The sequence below is a fragment of the Colobus angolensis genome, unplaced genomic scaffold (genome assembly GCF_000951035.1).
Source record: "Colobus angolensis palliatus isolate OR3802 unplaced genomic scaffold, Cang.pa_1.0 Scaffold230, whole genome shotgun sequence".
NCBI lineage: Eukaryota > Metazoa > Chordata > Mammalia > Primates > Cercopithecidae > Colobus > Colobus angolensis.
Window position 1 is genome coordinate 4,665,158 of NW_012115489.1, and position 15,154 is coordinate 4,680,311.

Consider the following 15,154-nt stretch of genomic DNA (forward strand, 5'->3'; position numbering starts at 1 on the left):
AAAGTATAATAATAAATAAATAAATAAATAAATAAATAAAAGAAAAGCAATAAAAAAATGTGTTTGGGGGGACATGAAGAGAGATTGGTGAATGGGTACAAGCATACAGTTAGATAGAAGGAATAAGTTCTAATGCTTAATAGTAGAGTGGGGTGACTATGATTAACAATAATACATTATACATTTCAAAATAGCCAGAAGTGAGAACTCAAAATGTTCTCAACACATAAAAATGATAAATGCTCATGATGATGGATAGCCTAAACACACTGACTTGAACAATACACATTCTATGCATGTAACAAAATAACACATGTTCTCCAAAAATGCATGCCAATATATGTATCAATTGTAAGACGTCATTTGAAGAAGTGTGTGGCTTACCTCCACTTCCACTCTGACTGTGGCTAGAAAAAAACCCAGAAATATGAAGTTAATCTGTGAATTACTTAGCTAGGAAGAAGACAGGTACATATTCTGATCAGTTATTCAAAAGAGAAATATCATTCCAGTTGAAAGTTCTTAGAATGTTATATATGAAGAGGAAAAAACGTTTCTTATCATCATAGATGGGTAATTACAGGGCAACAAAACAAAACAAACAAAAACAAGAAGAATTAAGTTAATTACAATGCTACATATGATAGAGAAAATGATGATATTGTTTGCTTTTGACATTTTTCTATGAGGTTGTTTTCAGATGATACATTATTACATCATTCACTAGATGGACCATTAAAACAAGCCCCAAGGGTATTATTATTCCATGAGTCACATAGCACAATTATCATTGTGTTAAATTAAATTGTCTTTCAATATATTTTGACCACAGCATTTTACTCTTAGTCTAATAGCAGTCATTTTTCTTTAAAGGGAGAACTTCAAAAACTTGAATTCTTATTCAGGGGGCTTTTATTTGGTATGGCTGTTGACTCTAAATCCAGATTGCCTATGTTTCTTATTTAGTTTCATATCATTATATATTTTCTCTATTTTAGCATTTATGTTATAATTGTCTCTTTTCCTGCCTATATCTCCCACTAAAATGTGATTTCTGTGAGATCAAAGGAAACGCAGACTGTGAGAATGGAAAAAATCCCAGAAGTCATCTCTTCAATTCCTTCATTATACAGAAAAGAAACCAGGCTCTGAGAAATTAAGTGACTTGACCACGCCCACTTTTACACCTAGCTGCACTCACTATACCCCAAGTTTTCCACGTTGGTTAATCTGCCAGCAACAGATAACAGTTTAATGTTAGTGTCTTAGAGGACAATTACATAGTACACATATCTGATTTCCTAACGTTAAAAGTAAGTGAAAGAAATTGATCTGATGCAGATCTCCTGTTGAATTTGAAATAAAAACATAAAGTTGCTGTCAGGAACTCTGTAGGAAAACATGCTATAAATGTCTTCCTATATAAATAAGGAACTGCTTTTTGAAGAAGTTGCAGTACACGCTCGCTTGCTTATGTACCATTTTGACATTTATTTTTCCTGACTCTTCCCTCTGAGTTTGATGCATGAAGCAGGCAGTTGGAATTATACGAAGAGCTGCATTCTGCTTGGCTGCCACTCTTGGCAGATACTTTTCATCTTGGATTTTTATACCAATTTTCAAAGAACAGGGTTGTTGGAATAAGGAGCAAAGCTCCTGTTTTATTTCATGTCTAGAGCAATTATTCAATTTCCTAAAACGGTCGTTTAGAATGTATAATATTTGATGAAGTGAAGAAGAGGTAGAAGGAGCAAGGCGTGACAGGAGAGGAGAGGGAGAGAGATGTATATATGGAAGGAAGAAGGTTTGCTATGAAATGGTAGAGGGATATTTGCATTTGCAATTCCCTTTTCTTCAATGTTTCATATTCACTGTAGATACTGCTTCAGTGGAGAAGAAAAAGAGAAGGACAGCTGTCAGGGGCTGTGCTTTGAAGCCTCAAGTCTGCTCCCTGAGTTTGAAGCACTCACAGCCATTGCTGTTCACTCTAGGGAATCAGGAAAGAGCCAGTAGAGTGCCTGAGTCAGGAGTCATGAGCAGGAGGGAGAAGATGATGCCTTCTCTTCCTATTCTTGCCAGGGCAAGCTGCTGGCTACACTCAGCATCTTCTCTTTTTCTAAGAACAAAGCATGTTCTGTTATGAGATCTCTGCCAGCAGCAGCTGCAGTTTCAAAAATAAAACATGTATAGAAATGGCTTCTTCTTTAATTTCCTTATTAAGGGTGCATAAGAAGGGCTAGATGCTAGTAAATATTGAGGGGCTATACTCGTTTAAGATACTGAGCATTAAAACCATACAGCTCTTCCAACTTCCTGCTTTTACTAAATATAAGATTTTTTTTGTTACATGTTTACTAAAGTAGAGCAGGTTTTTAGAGTTATGGTATGTATGGATTCAATAAAATGGGAAAAGGTGATAATGCTAGCTTTGGGAAATAGTCACCCAATATGGTTAAACAAAGTTTCATTTTAAGAATATCATTTTTTTCCTGGTTTTATTATTTTTTCTTGAGTATGCACATCAGTGTAAATATGCGTTCATTGATGTAACTGGAATTCTTTCACCAAAAATTAAGGAAATGTGCTTTTTGAAAAACAAACAAAAGGCACATGCAAAGTATATACATTGGTAATATACTTGACATACTTATGAAAATTCTGGAAATTACAGAATATGACAATTTGGAACTTCATCAGACCCGAAAACTGGCATTTACAGATTCATACTAGGTCGATGTTTGACTAAAGTCAATTAATGATCTCCAAACTCTAGTGCATGCATTGTATATTTTGGTATATGTTGCATAATTTATGTTTAGAACATGGTAAGAAGCCATAGCAGACTATAATTCATTTTAGAAAGACAACACTGCTAGAACGTGGCATAACAAGTTTAATTGATACTCTGACATAAAAGATTATAAGAGGAAAATTTAATTCTTCATGTGCTTTTTCAGTGTATTTTTCAACTAATTTGGCGTTTTAGAAATGGCTGACAATGAAGATTGCTTTCCTTGAAATTTGAGTTTTGAAGAATGCAGACACAGTTTTACCCAGGTGAAGAGCTAGCACAGGTTATGTATTTTAGGATCACAATGGGGGTTTCCTAGTTTTACAAGTTAGTCATCAAAAAAATAAAAATTCTGAACTGGACTAGAGATTTTCCTTCTTTTTTCCTTTCAACTTGAGGGGATTATGGCTTTAACTGAAAATGGAGGTATTGGAGGAAAGAAGGAATGAAAGGAGAAAGGGAACAGAAAAGTACAAAAGAGACAAAAGAATGACAAAAATAAGAGCCGGAACAAAGAGAAGAAGAGGAGAGATGGAGAGAGAAAGGAAGCAGAAGACTGAGAAAGGAAAGAAGAGAAGGAGAGGTACAAGGGAGGGATGGCCAATCTCTTCTCATTGGTCCTCCAGAAAAGATGTTCTATTCTGTTCCTCTATACCAGGAAGGTGTTCCCATAATTCTTGAAGTGAAGGTCATTTTAATCTAGTGGAATGGGCCATGGAAAGTTGGACCCTTAATTGATACTTAGGATCATTAAAAAAACAGTTTTTACTTTTAAAGAGCAAACTGAGGTTGCCATAAAAATCATTTTTGTCATATTTTCAAAAAATAGCAACAAATATATTTAGAATCAGAGATCTATGAGAAAAAATGGGCTAAATTTTATATTTTATGCTTCATATTTTACCAAATCATATTTCTATTAGGCATATCCCTAAAATCAAGTCATAATGAACATTATAAAAGTGTTTTAGAATGACAACACAGTTTACAAGATCTGGCAAATGGCCCACTATATTTCAAGTAGCATTTGATGCATATAATCAAAAGAAAGACTATAGAGTTTCAAATGACCTTTCACCCATGTTGGGGTTATTGTAAGTGGTCATTTAGTTTAGTGATAGAGAGCAGTAGGAGTTATGGAGGGTAAAATTCTAGGATCTTAATATACAAAATTTCTGACAAGGAGACAGTTTGATCTGTTCTACAGTATGCACTTGCACATACCTGCTAATATCATCCTGCTCTGCAACATCATCATATACTTCTTGGTCATCTTCAATAGGTCTTGACGGGGCACCAAGAGAGTCTTTTTTCAGTTTCAAAGAATCATAGTCAATCTCTACAGCAGTTGTTTTAATATAGCCATCTACCAAAAAGGGAAAGGTTTATGTTCAGGCAACTGTAGTTTAAATATTTTAAAGTTGTGAATAAAATATCAATTGCACATTTGCTCTTTAAACTTTCCCCTGATTTATTTTCTTGTAGTTCTGATTTGTAGACCTCCCAAGTAGACCCACATTTTACTGTACTCTGTCAAAGTCTAATCCTGTTGTAGTTTAATGTAAGCCTACCTTCTATTTTAAATATTCTAAAGTGATTCACAGGAAGCATTTTTTCTTTTTAACATCAATGAAAAACCTACTGCTGTTTGTTCCTCCTGGAATAACATAAAACTTTACATTGTTTCCCACAATAAAGATAACAGATGAGGTGAAGACAGAACTATACCTGCCATTTAACATTTTCCTCCCTTTGTCCACTCTGTAAAGTACTCCTAACTTGGTGCCTATGAGGAGTCCTGGAGGAACATGTACATTGAATATTGCCTCGCAAAGAAAACACTTTGAAGCCATAGAAAAATTTGCACTCACATGAACCCCTGGCTGTTCTGCCCAACCATTTTCCTTCTGGGTTGTCTGTGATACGAATGATTTCAATTTGCTCTCCTTGCTTGAAGCTCAGTTCATTCTTTCCTCCTTTGACATCACAACAAGCTTTTGCAAGATGGATGACTTGAATAGGGCCTGTTAGCTGCAAAGAGAAAACAATAATCAGAAAAGATTTCCTTATAATTTAGAAAATCTTTAAGGGATGCAATTTTGAAAGATACTAAGTCTACAACTTGTGAACCTACCTATAACCAACATTTACAGGGTTTAACTAGAAATTGAGGGTGAATGTTTTTCTTACAGGAGGGGTTAGGAAAAAATCACAGGGGCCAAGCAGGACTAGTTAAGGACAGGTGAACATGTGCATGGGGTCAGGAGAGTGAGGCAGAGATCTGTTGACCTAGGAATTCTGCAAGAGGCCTGCAAAGGCAGCCCCCAATAACTGAATGGTGCTTATGTACAACAATCCATGCTGTGTGCTATGTGTCTTTATGGAATATGCCAGGATTCCATTTGGAAGATGGAGTTTTTTCCCCTTTCATTGTTTGTAAAATTGAAGCAGAAATTACTTGCTATAAACAACACAAAATTTCAGAAATGAGCTTGCAAATCAAAAAATAGCAAGCAAATGTTACATGAGGTTTTTAAAATTAATATTCTGAATAGTATGGTGGCTTATTGATAGAAGGGTAATGATCTTGGTTAGACCGTGAATCCCAAATTGTTAATTTTCTAATCCTAAATTGGTGTCTTTTCAACAGAATTTCTTGAATCTTTTGATATGCAAATATGCAAATATGCATTACGACTTTTGAAGAAGCTCTACCTTTAATTTATTGAATTTATGATGACATTAATTATAAACATATATCATTATCATGTACCACTAAGAAATAAAGAAAAGAATGTAGGTTAAATTATGATATGCCATGATGCTGATGAGGCTCAGTTCTCATATTTATTTAATTTTTTTTTCACCTATTATCTATTATCATCGTATGAAAGGAATATAGCTGGTGAAGTCCTAGTATTGACAAACTTTTGAGTTTATATTTAATGGTATGATTTCCATACCCTATCTTTTCTTACTAAAAATATTATTTGAACGAATGAGATAATGTAAAGCTGATTTCTCCAAAAGAAACATATGGAAAAGCCTCACGTAATTCCTTTAAATCTACAAACAAGCTCTCCATGGAAAGTATGCTATATAGATTTTTCATAAATTAATTGAAATTATTTTTTCACTTAAAAATATAAACATTGGTAGTCATGCATTCTGTGTAAGTAAAATGTTCTAATATTAATACTGTAATCATAATTTTACTTATATATAGCAAGCTTTTTCAAAATCAAATGAGAATCTTATGATACAGTGCCTGCTATGCATTATTTCAGTTCTGTAACAAACTTTCTGGAGTAGTATCATTTATTCTCACTTAAAAGATTAAGCATCAGTGGCTCAGAAAAGTTAAGTGATAAGCCCAAGATTACATAACTTTTATGTACCACTGGAATTTGAATCAGTTTGTCTAACTGACTTGATGCTATATGTTTTCCTTGCACCATGCTTTGAATCTTTGCTTTAATACAATAAATATTCTGGGAAGTTATATATAAATCATTTTTTAAAAATTTGAACCACATATTAAATGCTCCAGAGAAATAATTATTTAAAGAAACCATACTGTGAATTCTTTTTGAAAGAATAATTTTGTAATTCAGATAATCACCCTAAATATGTCTGACATGCCAGACCTATGCCAGATGAGCCATGTCATCAAAGATAGTGTAGCCAGGAGAAAATAGCCCATGAGTGTAGCGTTTACTGGTGGTAGTAATGGTAGAAGACACACAATTACCAGAGATCAGAGAATACACAGGTCAGAATCCACATAGACAAAGAGGGATGAGAAACAGCAGGTATCAGAAGTCAGCATGTACACAGACTTAAAATAAAGGCAATAATGTAACTCAAGTTTAGATACTAGCAATTAGAGTAGCTCATGGAATAAATCTTATTCTGAGGCAGGTCTGGTTCACCCTGGAGACACCTGTGTCCAATACCCCACTATAATACATACCATAGGGATATTTATGTGTGTGATGCTAATTCATAGTATAAGTAGGCTAATATGAAATGCATTATGGGGAGAGCCAAGATGGGTTTGGAAAAGTAAATATTCATTCACTCAATCAACATAAATTTCCTGGGTGCCCACTAATTATGAACCACCATATTTATTTAAATTTTATTATATTATTTAAGGGATAAGATGGTGTATTGGATAAAAAAGTACTGTAATGAAGATAATTACTCTTTAGAAAACAATGAGTAAGTAATTCTTCAACTATGTAAAGTTTCAAGAATGGTACCCCTTTTGTGTGAAAGGTATAAAAAGATGTTATTCTTTCACTCATTAGCAAGCAAGCCCTTACTTTAAATTTCTTCTTTATTTCTTGTTCTTTCTTTTCTTTCTCTTTCTGTTCCTTTTTCTCCAGCTCTAACCTCTTCTTTTCCTCCTTTTCCCTTTTCTTCTCTCTTTCTTTGGATGCTTCTCTGTGAATAAAAATTGTTAGGTTGTTTTCGCATCTTCAGGTGTTGATGTGTCAGAACTCCCTACCTAGAAGTTTCTACTCATAGCAGAAAAGGTGGTATCTGAAGTACAGATGAAGGTAAAAAGCCAAAGGTTCTCAAAATCCAGAACGTGTGAGATTATTTTTAAAACCAGTAGGAGGCACACAGCTGAGGATACCTTCTAAAGGCTCTGCTTTCCCTGACAACTTGTGCCAACAAGTGGAAGCCACCATTTATAAAGGCCCCATTCTTGCTGCATGTTCGTTCGCATAAATAGAATTTGTCTCTTTTTCTGTCTTTCATATGCACATGTGCCTGCGCATTCACAGGTACACATGCAAACCTTGGCTCCGAAACTTGAGTCAGAGTTAGTTGAATAAATACTGGGTAGAGAAAATTAAGGTATCTGAGATCAACATACGATAAAGTAAGATAATATATTCATTTCTACTTTCACCCACTTTCCAAGAAATTTCTTTTCCAAGAAACTTCTTTTTTTAACATCTTTCCACTTTAGCAGCTGACACTTTGGCATCTGGGCACCATGATAAATTATTTTTCATAGCACCCCTGTAGGTGGAGCTCCGTTCAGGTGAAGAAGGCGTAATGTAAATTAACTCATCTGCGCAAGGATACACTAGGAGTAAGAAATCAGATTTCTGCCTTTGATTTCCTGACTGTGGTTTATCTCATAGGCACGTCTCTGGCCTCTCATACAACAGCTTTTTAACAGAGTTCTTCGTAGAACTCTTAGAGAACTAAATAATTTTTGGTCCTTTACATTGAAATAAAAGTTATGTGACAGTCATTTGAAAAAATCAAGCTTCCCTCCTAGTGTTGTTATATACCCACTATCCCTCATACAAAACATTATATTCATCTTTGAAGAAAACTGTCATGGTAAAAGTGTAATTCATACATGTCTTCATATGTTTCTCCTTCACTCTCTTGTTCCTGTAAAGAAAAATATTGATAATGATTCATTTTTATTATTTAAAAAGTTCACACACACATATTACATTGCTTAGACTTAAAATAAAGACGAGAATGTAAATTTTTATAATTTGAACCACGTATTAAATAGTCCAGAGGAATAAATACTTAAAGGAACCATACTATGAATTATTTTTGAAAGAATAATTCAAATACTCAGTAAAACAACTTGCATTGTATGTAAGTTTGGCTTGTTTAAAATATTTTTTTCTCCTGAGAAATAGACTGGGAAAGCAAAAACAAAAAGATTTCCTTTTCTATCTTACTATATGAATCAGATGTGTAGTCAGACTTAAGTTTATGTTCAGCACTAAAGCATTATAATGAGTCAGTGTGATGTATGGTGTGTAACGTCTTAAGCATTTTAGATTAAATAAGATTAGAAATGGAAAAGTATCATTACTCATAAGAATTTTCATCTATTTGGTTTGTACCAATATGGAGTGAATCATAATACTTGTGAAATATTCTAATTATATCAGTATAATACAAGAAGAGAAGAAAATCTGACCTCATCTAGATTTCCAGCACCTAAAATATTAAAAAAAAAATAAAATTTAATACATTTGTAATAAGGAAGCACTTTAATGTAAGATTATTGGATATAATATAATGATTTTCAAAACAGTTCATAATCTAACCGAACTTATGCTTTATCAAAGATACAGAAATAGAAAATAAAATATGTACTTTAGATCTTTACCATGGCTTTTATTTGATGACGGTGACTTAATTATAAAATCATTTCATTGGCTTTCATCAAATAATGCAAAGGCCAAGAAATAATTAATACACTATTACCTTTAGGAAAAGGGATGTCCATTTGGTTTGATGGGCTTGTATGGAACAAGGTACAAAAAAAGTCACTGTTTCACACCTTTTTACTTATTAGTTCCCAAGGATTTGTTTTCATGTATCAAACAAATCAAGTTAATTGAATTTAAAAAAATTAATACTCAAGAGTTCAGTGTAATATCGAAACTAATTATTGAATATTGAAATATTCAATATTGAATATTCCAATATTAAGAGGAATAATATAATAATATTAATAATAAAAACAGTGGTATTGGTATAAGAACAGGCAAATAGACCAATGTAATAGAGCAGAAAATTCAGTGACATACACAAATGTACATAAACACGCCCATAATATACACATACACACACATAGAGCTGATATAATATAAAGGTAGCACTCTAAATTAATGAGAAAATGATGGATTGTTTAGAGGACAGTAAAGAGAAAACTGGCTCCATGCATGAGGCAATCCTGGATTTCTACTAACTCCTCAAAGGGGACTGCAAAGAGATCAAAGACCTAAATATATTCATGTGATAAAGTCTACAGGAAAAAAATGAGAATATTCTTATTTTCCAGGAAAAAGGACTTCTTAAATAGCATAAATGACAAGGCAAAATTAATACATTTGATTATATCAGAATTTATTTACATTCAATGAAGGACAGCATGGGCTAAGTTAATAGATAACTAACCGAATGGGAGAAGATATTTGCAGTGTTTGAAATTGACATGACATTAATGTCTGAAATATAAAGGAACTCCTACAAGTCAGCTAGAAAAATATACCACTTCCAAGAAAAAAATGGTCAAAAGGTAGAAACTGGCAACTTACAGAAGAAACCACAAAGGCTTATAAGCAAATAAAGTGCTCAAACTCAAGAGTAAGCAGAGATATAGAAATTCAAAGGAGATATAGTTTGATACACATAAGAAAAAAATGGAAAACTGAATAACAGGACCGATTGATGAGAGTGTAGAGAGATGCATCTCTTCTGGAGAGCATGCCAGTCATACTCGGTCAACCTAAGTATTCCATAGCCCCGAGCAACCATTCCACTGCGGGATATATATCTTAAAGATAAGTCTCTGAGACGTCCGCATGGGGATGTACACAAGACGGTGCATTGCATTGCTGTTTGTGGTACCAGTGAGTTTGAGGCAAGTGAAATATGGATGCCTACCATGGAGTACTGTGCAGTCGTTAACAGCAACAGACTAAACACACACATAGTGATATGAATGGGCCCCAAAACCACATTATGCCGATTGTACAAAAATACTAGAGAAACCTATAATATACTCTTTCTGTGAACTAAATACATGCATACACGTCACAATATGTGAAGAATTTGTGCAAACACGCATACGCATTAAATATGTTCGAATATTTGTCTGTAGTAAGGAAGGAGGAGAAAGGAAGTGAGTTATGAGGATAAGAGGGAATAAACAAATGAAACAAGAGAGGGGCCCTGCACAGACCAACGATGATAATGACCCATTAATGAGTCTATAAGAATGAATAGCTCAAAGTTCTGTACCTGAGTTTACAAATAAATAAATAAAATAGGTTTTTGTCCTTTACCATCAGAGTGCATGACACCATCTTGATTGTCTTCATTGACAGAGTTTCTGAAAACAAGAAAGAAGAAACAGTGAACATGGAACAAGCAGATGCTCACCTTACAATGAAAAAGAGAAAAGGATTATTTTGTGAATTATTCTTTTCTCTTGAATATTTGCCCTGATTTAAAGCTTCACACATCACTAGCATAGGCTTTAGCCTTATATTTATGCTGCTTTTGTGGCAGAAAATGGAGAATTGGGAAACTTGAGTATAGCACCACCCATTCATAGTAGACTCATACAATTCATTCATCGCTTCTGGAGGATATGTTTTCCATTAAATTGGCAGTAAATCAACACTTCAATTCTGGGATTATAAGGGCATTTAATTGGTTCTATGGTACACATACAAAAGAGAATTAGTTCTAGGGCTGGGCACCATGGCTCACGCCTGTAATCTCAGCACTTTGGGAAGCTGAGGCAGATGGATCACTTGAAGTCAGGAGTTCCAGACCAGCCTGGGCAACAGGGCAAAATGCCGTCTCTCCTAAAAATATTAGGTTGGTGCAAAAGTAATTATAGTTTTTGCCATAAAACGAAAGGTAAAGGCCACAATTACTTTTGCACTGATCTAATACAAAAAATTAGCCCGGCATGGTACTGCACACCTATAATCCCAGCTACTCAGGAGGCTGAGGTGGGAGAATTGCTTAAGCCTGGGAAGCAGAGGTTGCAATGAGCTAAGATCGCACCACTGCACTCCAGCCTATGCAACAGAGTAAGACTCTGTCTCCAAAAAAAAAAAAAGAAGAATATAGTTCCAATCCCTGACTCCTTCCTTTTCTCCAGAGGGTTTCGTCTTGGCTTCACTTTTATCACCCTGAACTCCAAGGTGCTTCACTCCAACGGCTTCACTCTAATTGCCCTTAATAGCATTATTGATACCTGGGCCCCACAAATCCCTATTTATGTATATGACCATTTGTATTTTCTATTCCTATTCTCAGGTTAATTAACATAGCTGGAGAAAATTGCTGTCAATTTTACTGACTCTGGACATTACAAACAATTGGTATGAAATCTCAGCTGTGTCCCCCTCTGCTTTTCTACAATCTCATCACTCTTTTTTGTCTAGTCAGCCTTCTCTTGCATTGTCCTTCTCCACACCTATTAAAAATGTTTACCACTTTCTTCAATCTGAGATTCCTCTCTGCTCCCCTATAATCAGATGACCTTGTTTCTTATTTCACTGACAAAATAGCAGTCATTAGATGTGAGTTCTCTTAAGAAAATACATTTTCCTAACCCACAAACTCATCTTCAGTTATACCCATCCTTACCTTCTCTCTACTCTCTGAACCTGTGCTATTAATTTCATCTGAATTCTCAGTAATTTTACTCCATCGATTACCCACTTTCTTCCATGTGTTGCTTTATTACTTATATTCTGCTAACTTCACTCTTTGCCCTATCTCATTCTTTGTTTTCTCCCTCAGCCCAAGTTACTGTTTCCATAAGAAACAAACACTTCACTTTACCTCTGTGAATTCTTCACACTACCACAAGATATTCCTCGTTTATCCAGCCAAGCTAAGAAAAAATTGTCTTTATTCACTGACTCTACTTCCTCTCCTGCCACACATTTCTTTCCCAAATGCAATCTTTCCCCTATTGCCACTTCTTCCCTGAGACTATTCGTAAAAATACTAGCTACCAAATCCACTGGACCTTCTCAAATTGCATCTTACTCGATTGCTTTGTGGCCCTGGACAGTATTGGCCATTTTGCCCTCTTTGAGTTTCCTTTGTTTGTTTCCATGAGAAATAGCTCCTGGCTCACTTCTTGTCTCTCTGGCTACTACCCCACAATTTTCTCTGTGGTTTATTTTCTTTTGACTTCTCTTTTAAGTGATGATGTTCTGTTGTGTTCTGGTCTTGGTTCTCTTCTTCTTTTTTCACTTTGCAGTTTTTCCTAAATGGTTTCGTGTACCTCCACAGCTTTATATATGATCTTAATGTTGGCGAATTCCATGTTGAAATATCTAGCCCAGGCTTCCCTTCTGAGTTTCCAATTCAAATATATACATCTTGGGTGTCCTACAGCCAGTTCTATATTACCATCTCAGAAACTGAGATTTCCTCCTTTTAGCCCAGCCTAAACCTGCTCTCCCTACTAGGTGTCTTTTCTTGGTGGAAGGCACCACAATTCACATATCCATCAAGCAGCAACTCATCCTTTGTTTTTCACTCATCTTCAGTCCCATGCCGAATCAATCATCAAACTACATCAGTTCCCCATACTAATTCACTTCCCTCTTCCATTTCTCCTCTCTCCCGCTAGACACAAAAATAGAATTATATTATCTCTGGAGTGGACTTTTGCAGAAGCCATCTGGTCAGTGTTCTAGTAATCAGAATTACACCTTCTCTTCCCTATCCTGATAGTCCCTTCTCCAACTTTTGCCATCTTTCTAACACAAAAATATGATTATATCACTCCCATGTCCAATAGTCAAACTCCTTAAAGAGTTAGGAAAGAATATTACTTGAACATTACTTGAGATGCTGGTTGCAAAATGTGTGTTTCACCACATTTGAAGAATGTGGGCTGGAAGTGCCTTTTTATCACTAAAACCATAAAATGGGCTCAGTGGATACATCTGTAACTGAGGAAGAACTATCATGGATATCTGTCTCAGTCTCTACTTGAGATGGTAAATATAGGTAGGGACTAACTGTTAATCTAATAAATTCACTTTAAAAAATAGAAAATTAAAAATTTAACTTATATATGCTTAGCTTTCTATTTGCGTAAGTGTAAAGGCCCTGTTAATTAACTCATTAAATTTGTCATGACAAGACACTGCTTTCTTTAGGGAGCCTTTTTCATCCTTGGAACATTCAGAATTAAATACAGACATGATGGAATAAACCAAACTCATAGTAAAAACAATGTGTGGAATAAGTTTTATAACCATTGAGACAATGTATGTACAGTCAATTTTTTTATGTATTTGTAATATTTAAGAGATTTGTTACATTAGAAAATATTCAGTTAGACTTGTCACATCAATTTAAAATTTGTGGTTTAGACTTTCTAAATTTTAGCTGAAACTTTAAGGAGTCTAGGTATTCAGTGTCAATGGCTGCTCACATCAAAAAAGGAGAGTCAAGCGAACATTATTAGTTCCCGATGAAAGAATACACCAAAAAATAAAAGAAGTAAATTTGATCAAGTCACCTCTACCTCCTACTGTCAATGTATAGGAAATACAGAGGAGAGAGGGACATATAGCTATATTATAGAGAGCAATCAGCAAAATCTAGATGATGGGGAACTATAGTATCCACAAACAACTTGATATCCTCAACAAATAAATTGCAAAGAATTAAAAAAAGACATGAGTGAACCTATATCTTAAAAGAGAATAACAGTCCCAGTGTGGTGGCTCACACCTGTAATCCCAGCACTTTGGGAGTCTTCCGAAGTGGGTGGATCATCTGAGGTCAGGAGTTCGAGACCAGCCTGGTCAACATGGTGAAACCCTGTCTCTACTAAAAATACAAAAATTAGCCAGGTGTGGTAGTGGGCATCTGTAATCCCAGCTACTTGGGAGGCTGAGGCATGAGAACCTGTTGAACCTGGGAGGTGGAGGTTGCAGTGAGCCAAGATCATGCCACTGCACTCTAGACTGGATGACAGAGCGAGATTCTGTCTCAAAAAAAGAAAAAGGAACAACAAAACACAAAACATATATACCAACAAAGATGTGTATACTTTGTATTCTTATTCAAACAACTTAAAAGACATACATGTTGTAAGAGATAACTGGAAATTTGAACACTGACTCGGTATTTTATATTAATGCACAGAATCTACTTTTTTAGGAACATATACTGAAATATTTATAGAGGAAATTACATGATGTTTTGTATTAGTTTCAAAATATTATAAGAGGCAAGTGGGTGAGGGTATAGATAAGACAAGATTGGTCATGAGTTTATAGTTGTCGAAGTTGGTGAAGGGAACATGGAGGCTCATTATACTATTCTTCCTGCCTTTTATATGCTTAAAATTTTTTTGCAATAAATATACTTCTTAAAAAGTATAAGAAAAATCTAATTGCAAATGCTATTGGATATTTATGGGAACTGGATATGGTTCAATTTAATAGATTTACGAGAGTCATTTAAATTCTTGAGAGGATTTTGCTTAGTGGGGTGATTAAATGTGTTCATTCAGATATTTTAAATGTTTAAAAATGAAATTAAATATGTTAATATATACATGCAATATGAAACATCGAAGGAAGTTTCATTAGCCACATTTATAAGCAGAACTATTGATTTGAAAGAATTTAATTTGAGCCATGTGAGTTGTCCAATAATTAAAGATCCCCCAAAAATAATTCTAAGTTAAATACAAATTACTAGATATATAAATAAAATAGCAAGTCACATAATATAAATTTAAGTACTTAAAGTAAAATAGGCCTTTGCATTACTTACTTTGATGAATTGAATATTAATTAAAAA

At 34.6% G+C, this 15,154-nt stretch overlaps 1 protein-coding gene across 4 annotated transcripts in view; it reads right to left on the reverse strand.

The window, feature by feature from the left end:
• Positions 1-15,154, reverse strand: part of FYB (FYN binding protein) — a 166,653-nt gene that overhangs the window by 27,430 nt on the left and 124,069 nt on the right. For all 4 annotated transcript variants that reach the window (XM_011944399.1, XM_011944401.1, XM_011944400.1 and 1 more), the window contains 7 exons: positions 10,639-10,685; positions 8,763-8,782; positions 8,178-8,212; positions 7,120-7,240; positions 4,663-4,822; positions 4,016-4,157; positions 385-407 (listed from right to left, as the gene is read on the reverse strand). In XM_011944399.1, the coding sequence (XP_011799789.1) occupies positions 385-407; positions 4,016-4,157; positions 4,663-4,822; positions 7,120-7,240; positions 8,178-8,212; positions 8,763-8,782; positions 10,639-10,685 (548 nt within the window). The remainder of the gene's footprint in view (positions 1-384; positions 408-4,015; positions 4,158-4,662; positions 4,823-7,119; positions 7,241-8,177; positions 8,213-8,762; positions 8,783-10,638; positions 10,686-15,154) is intronic.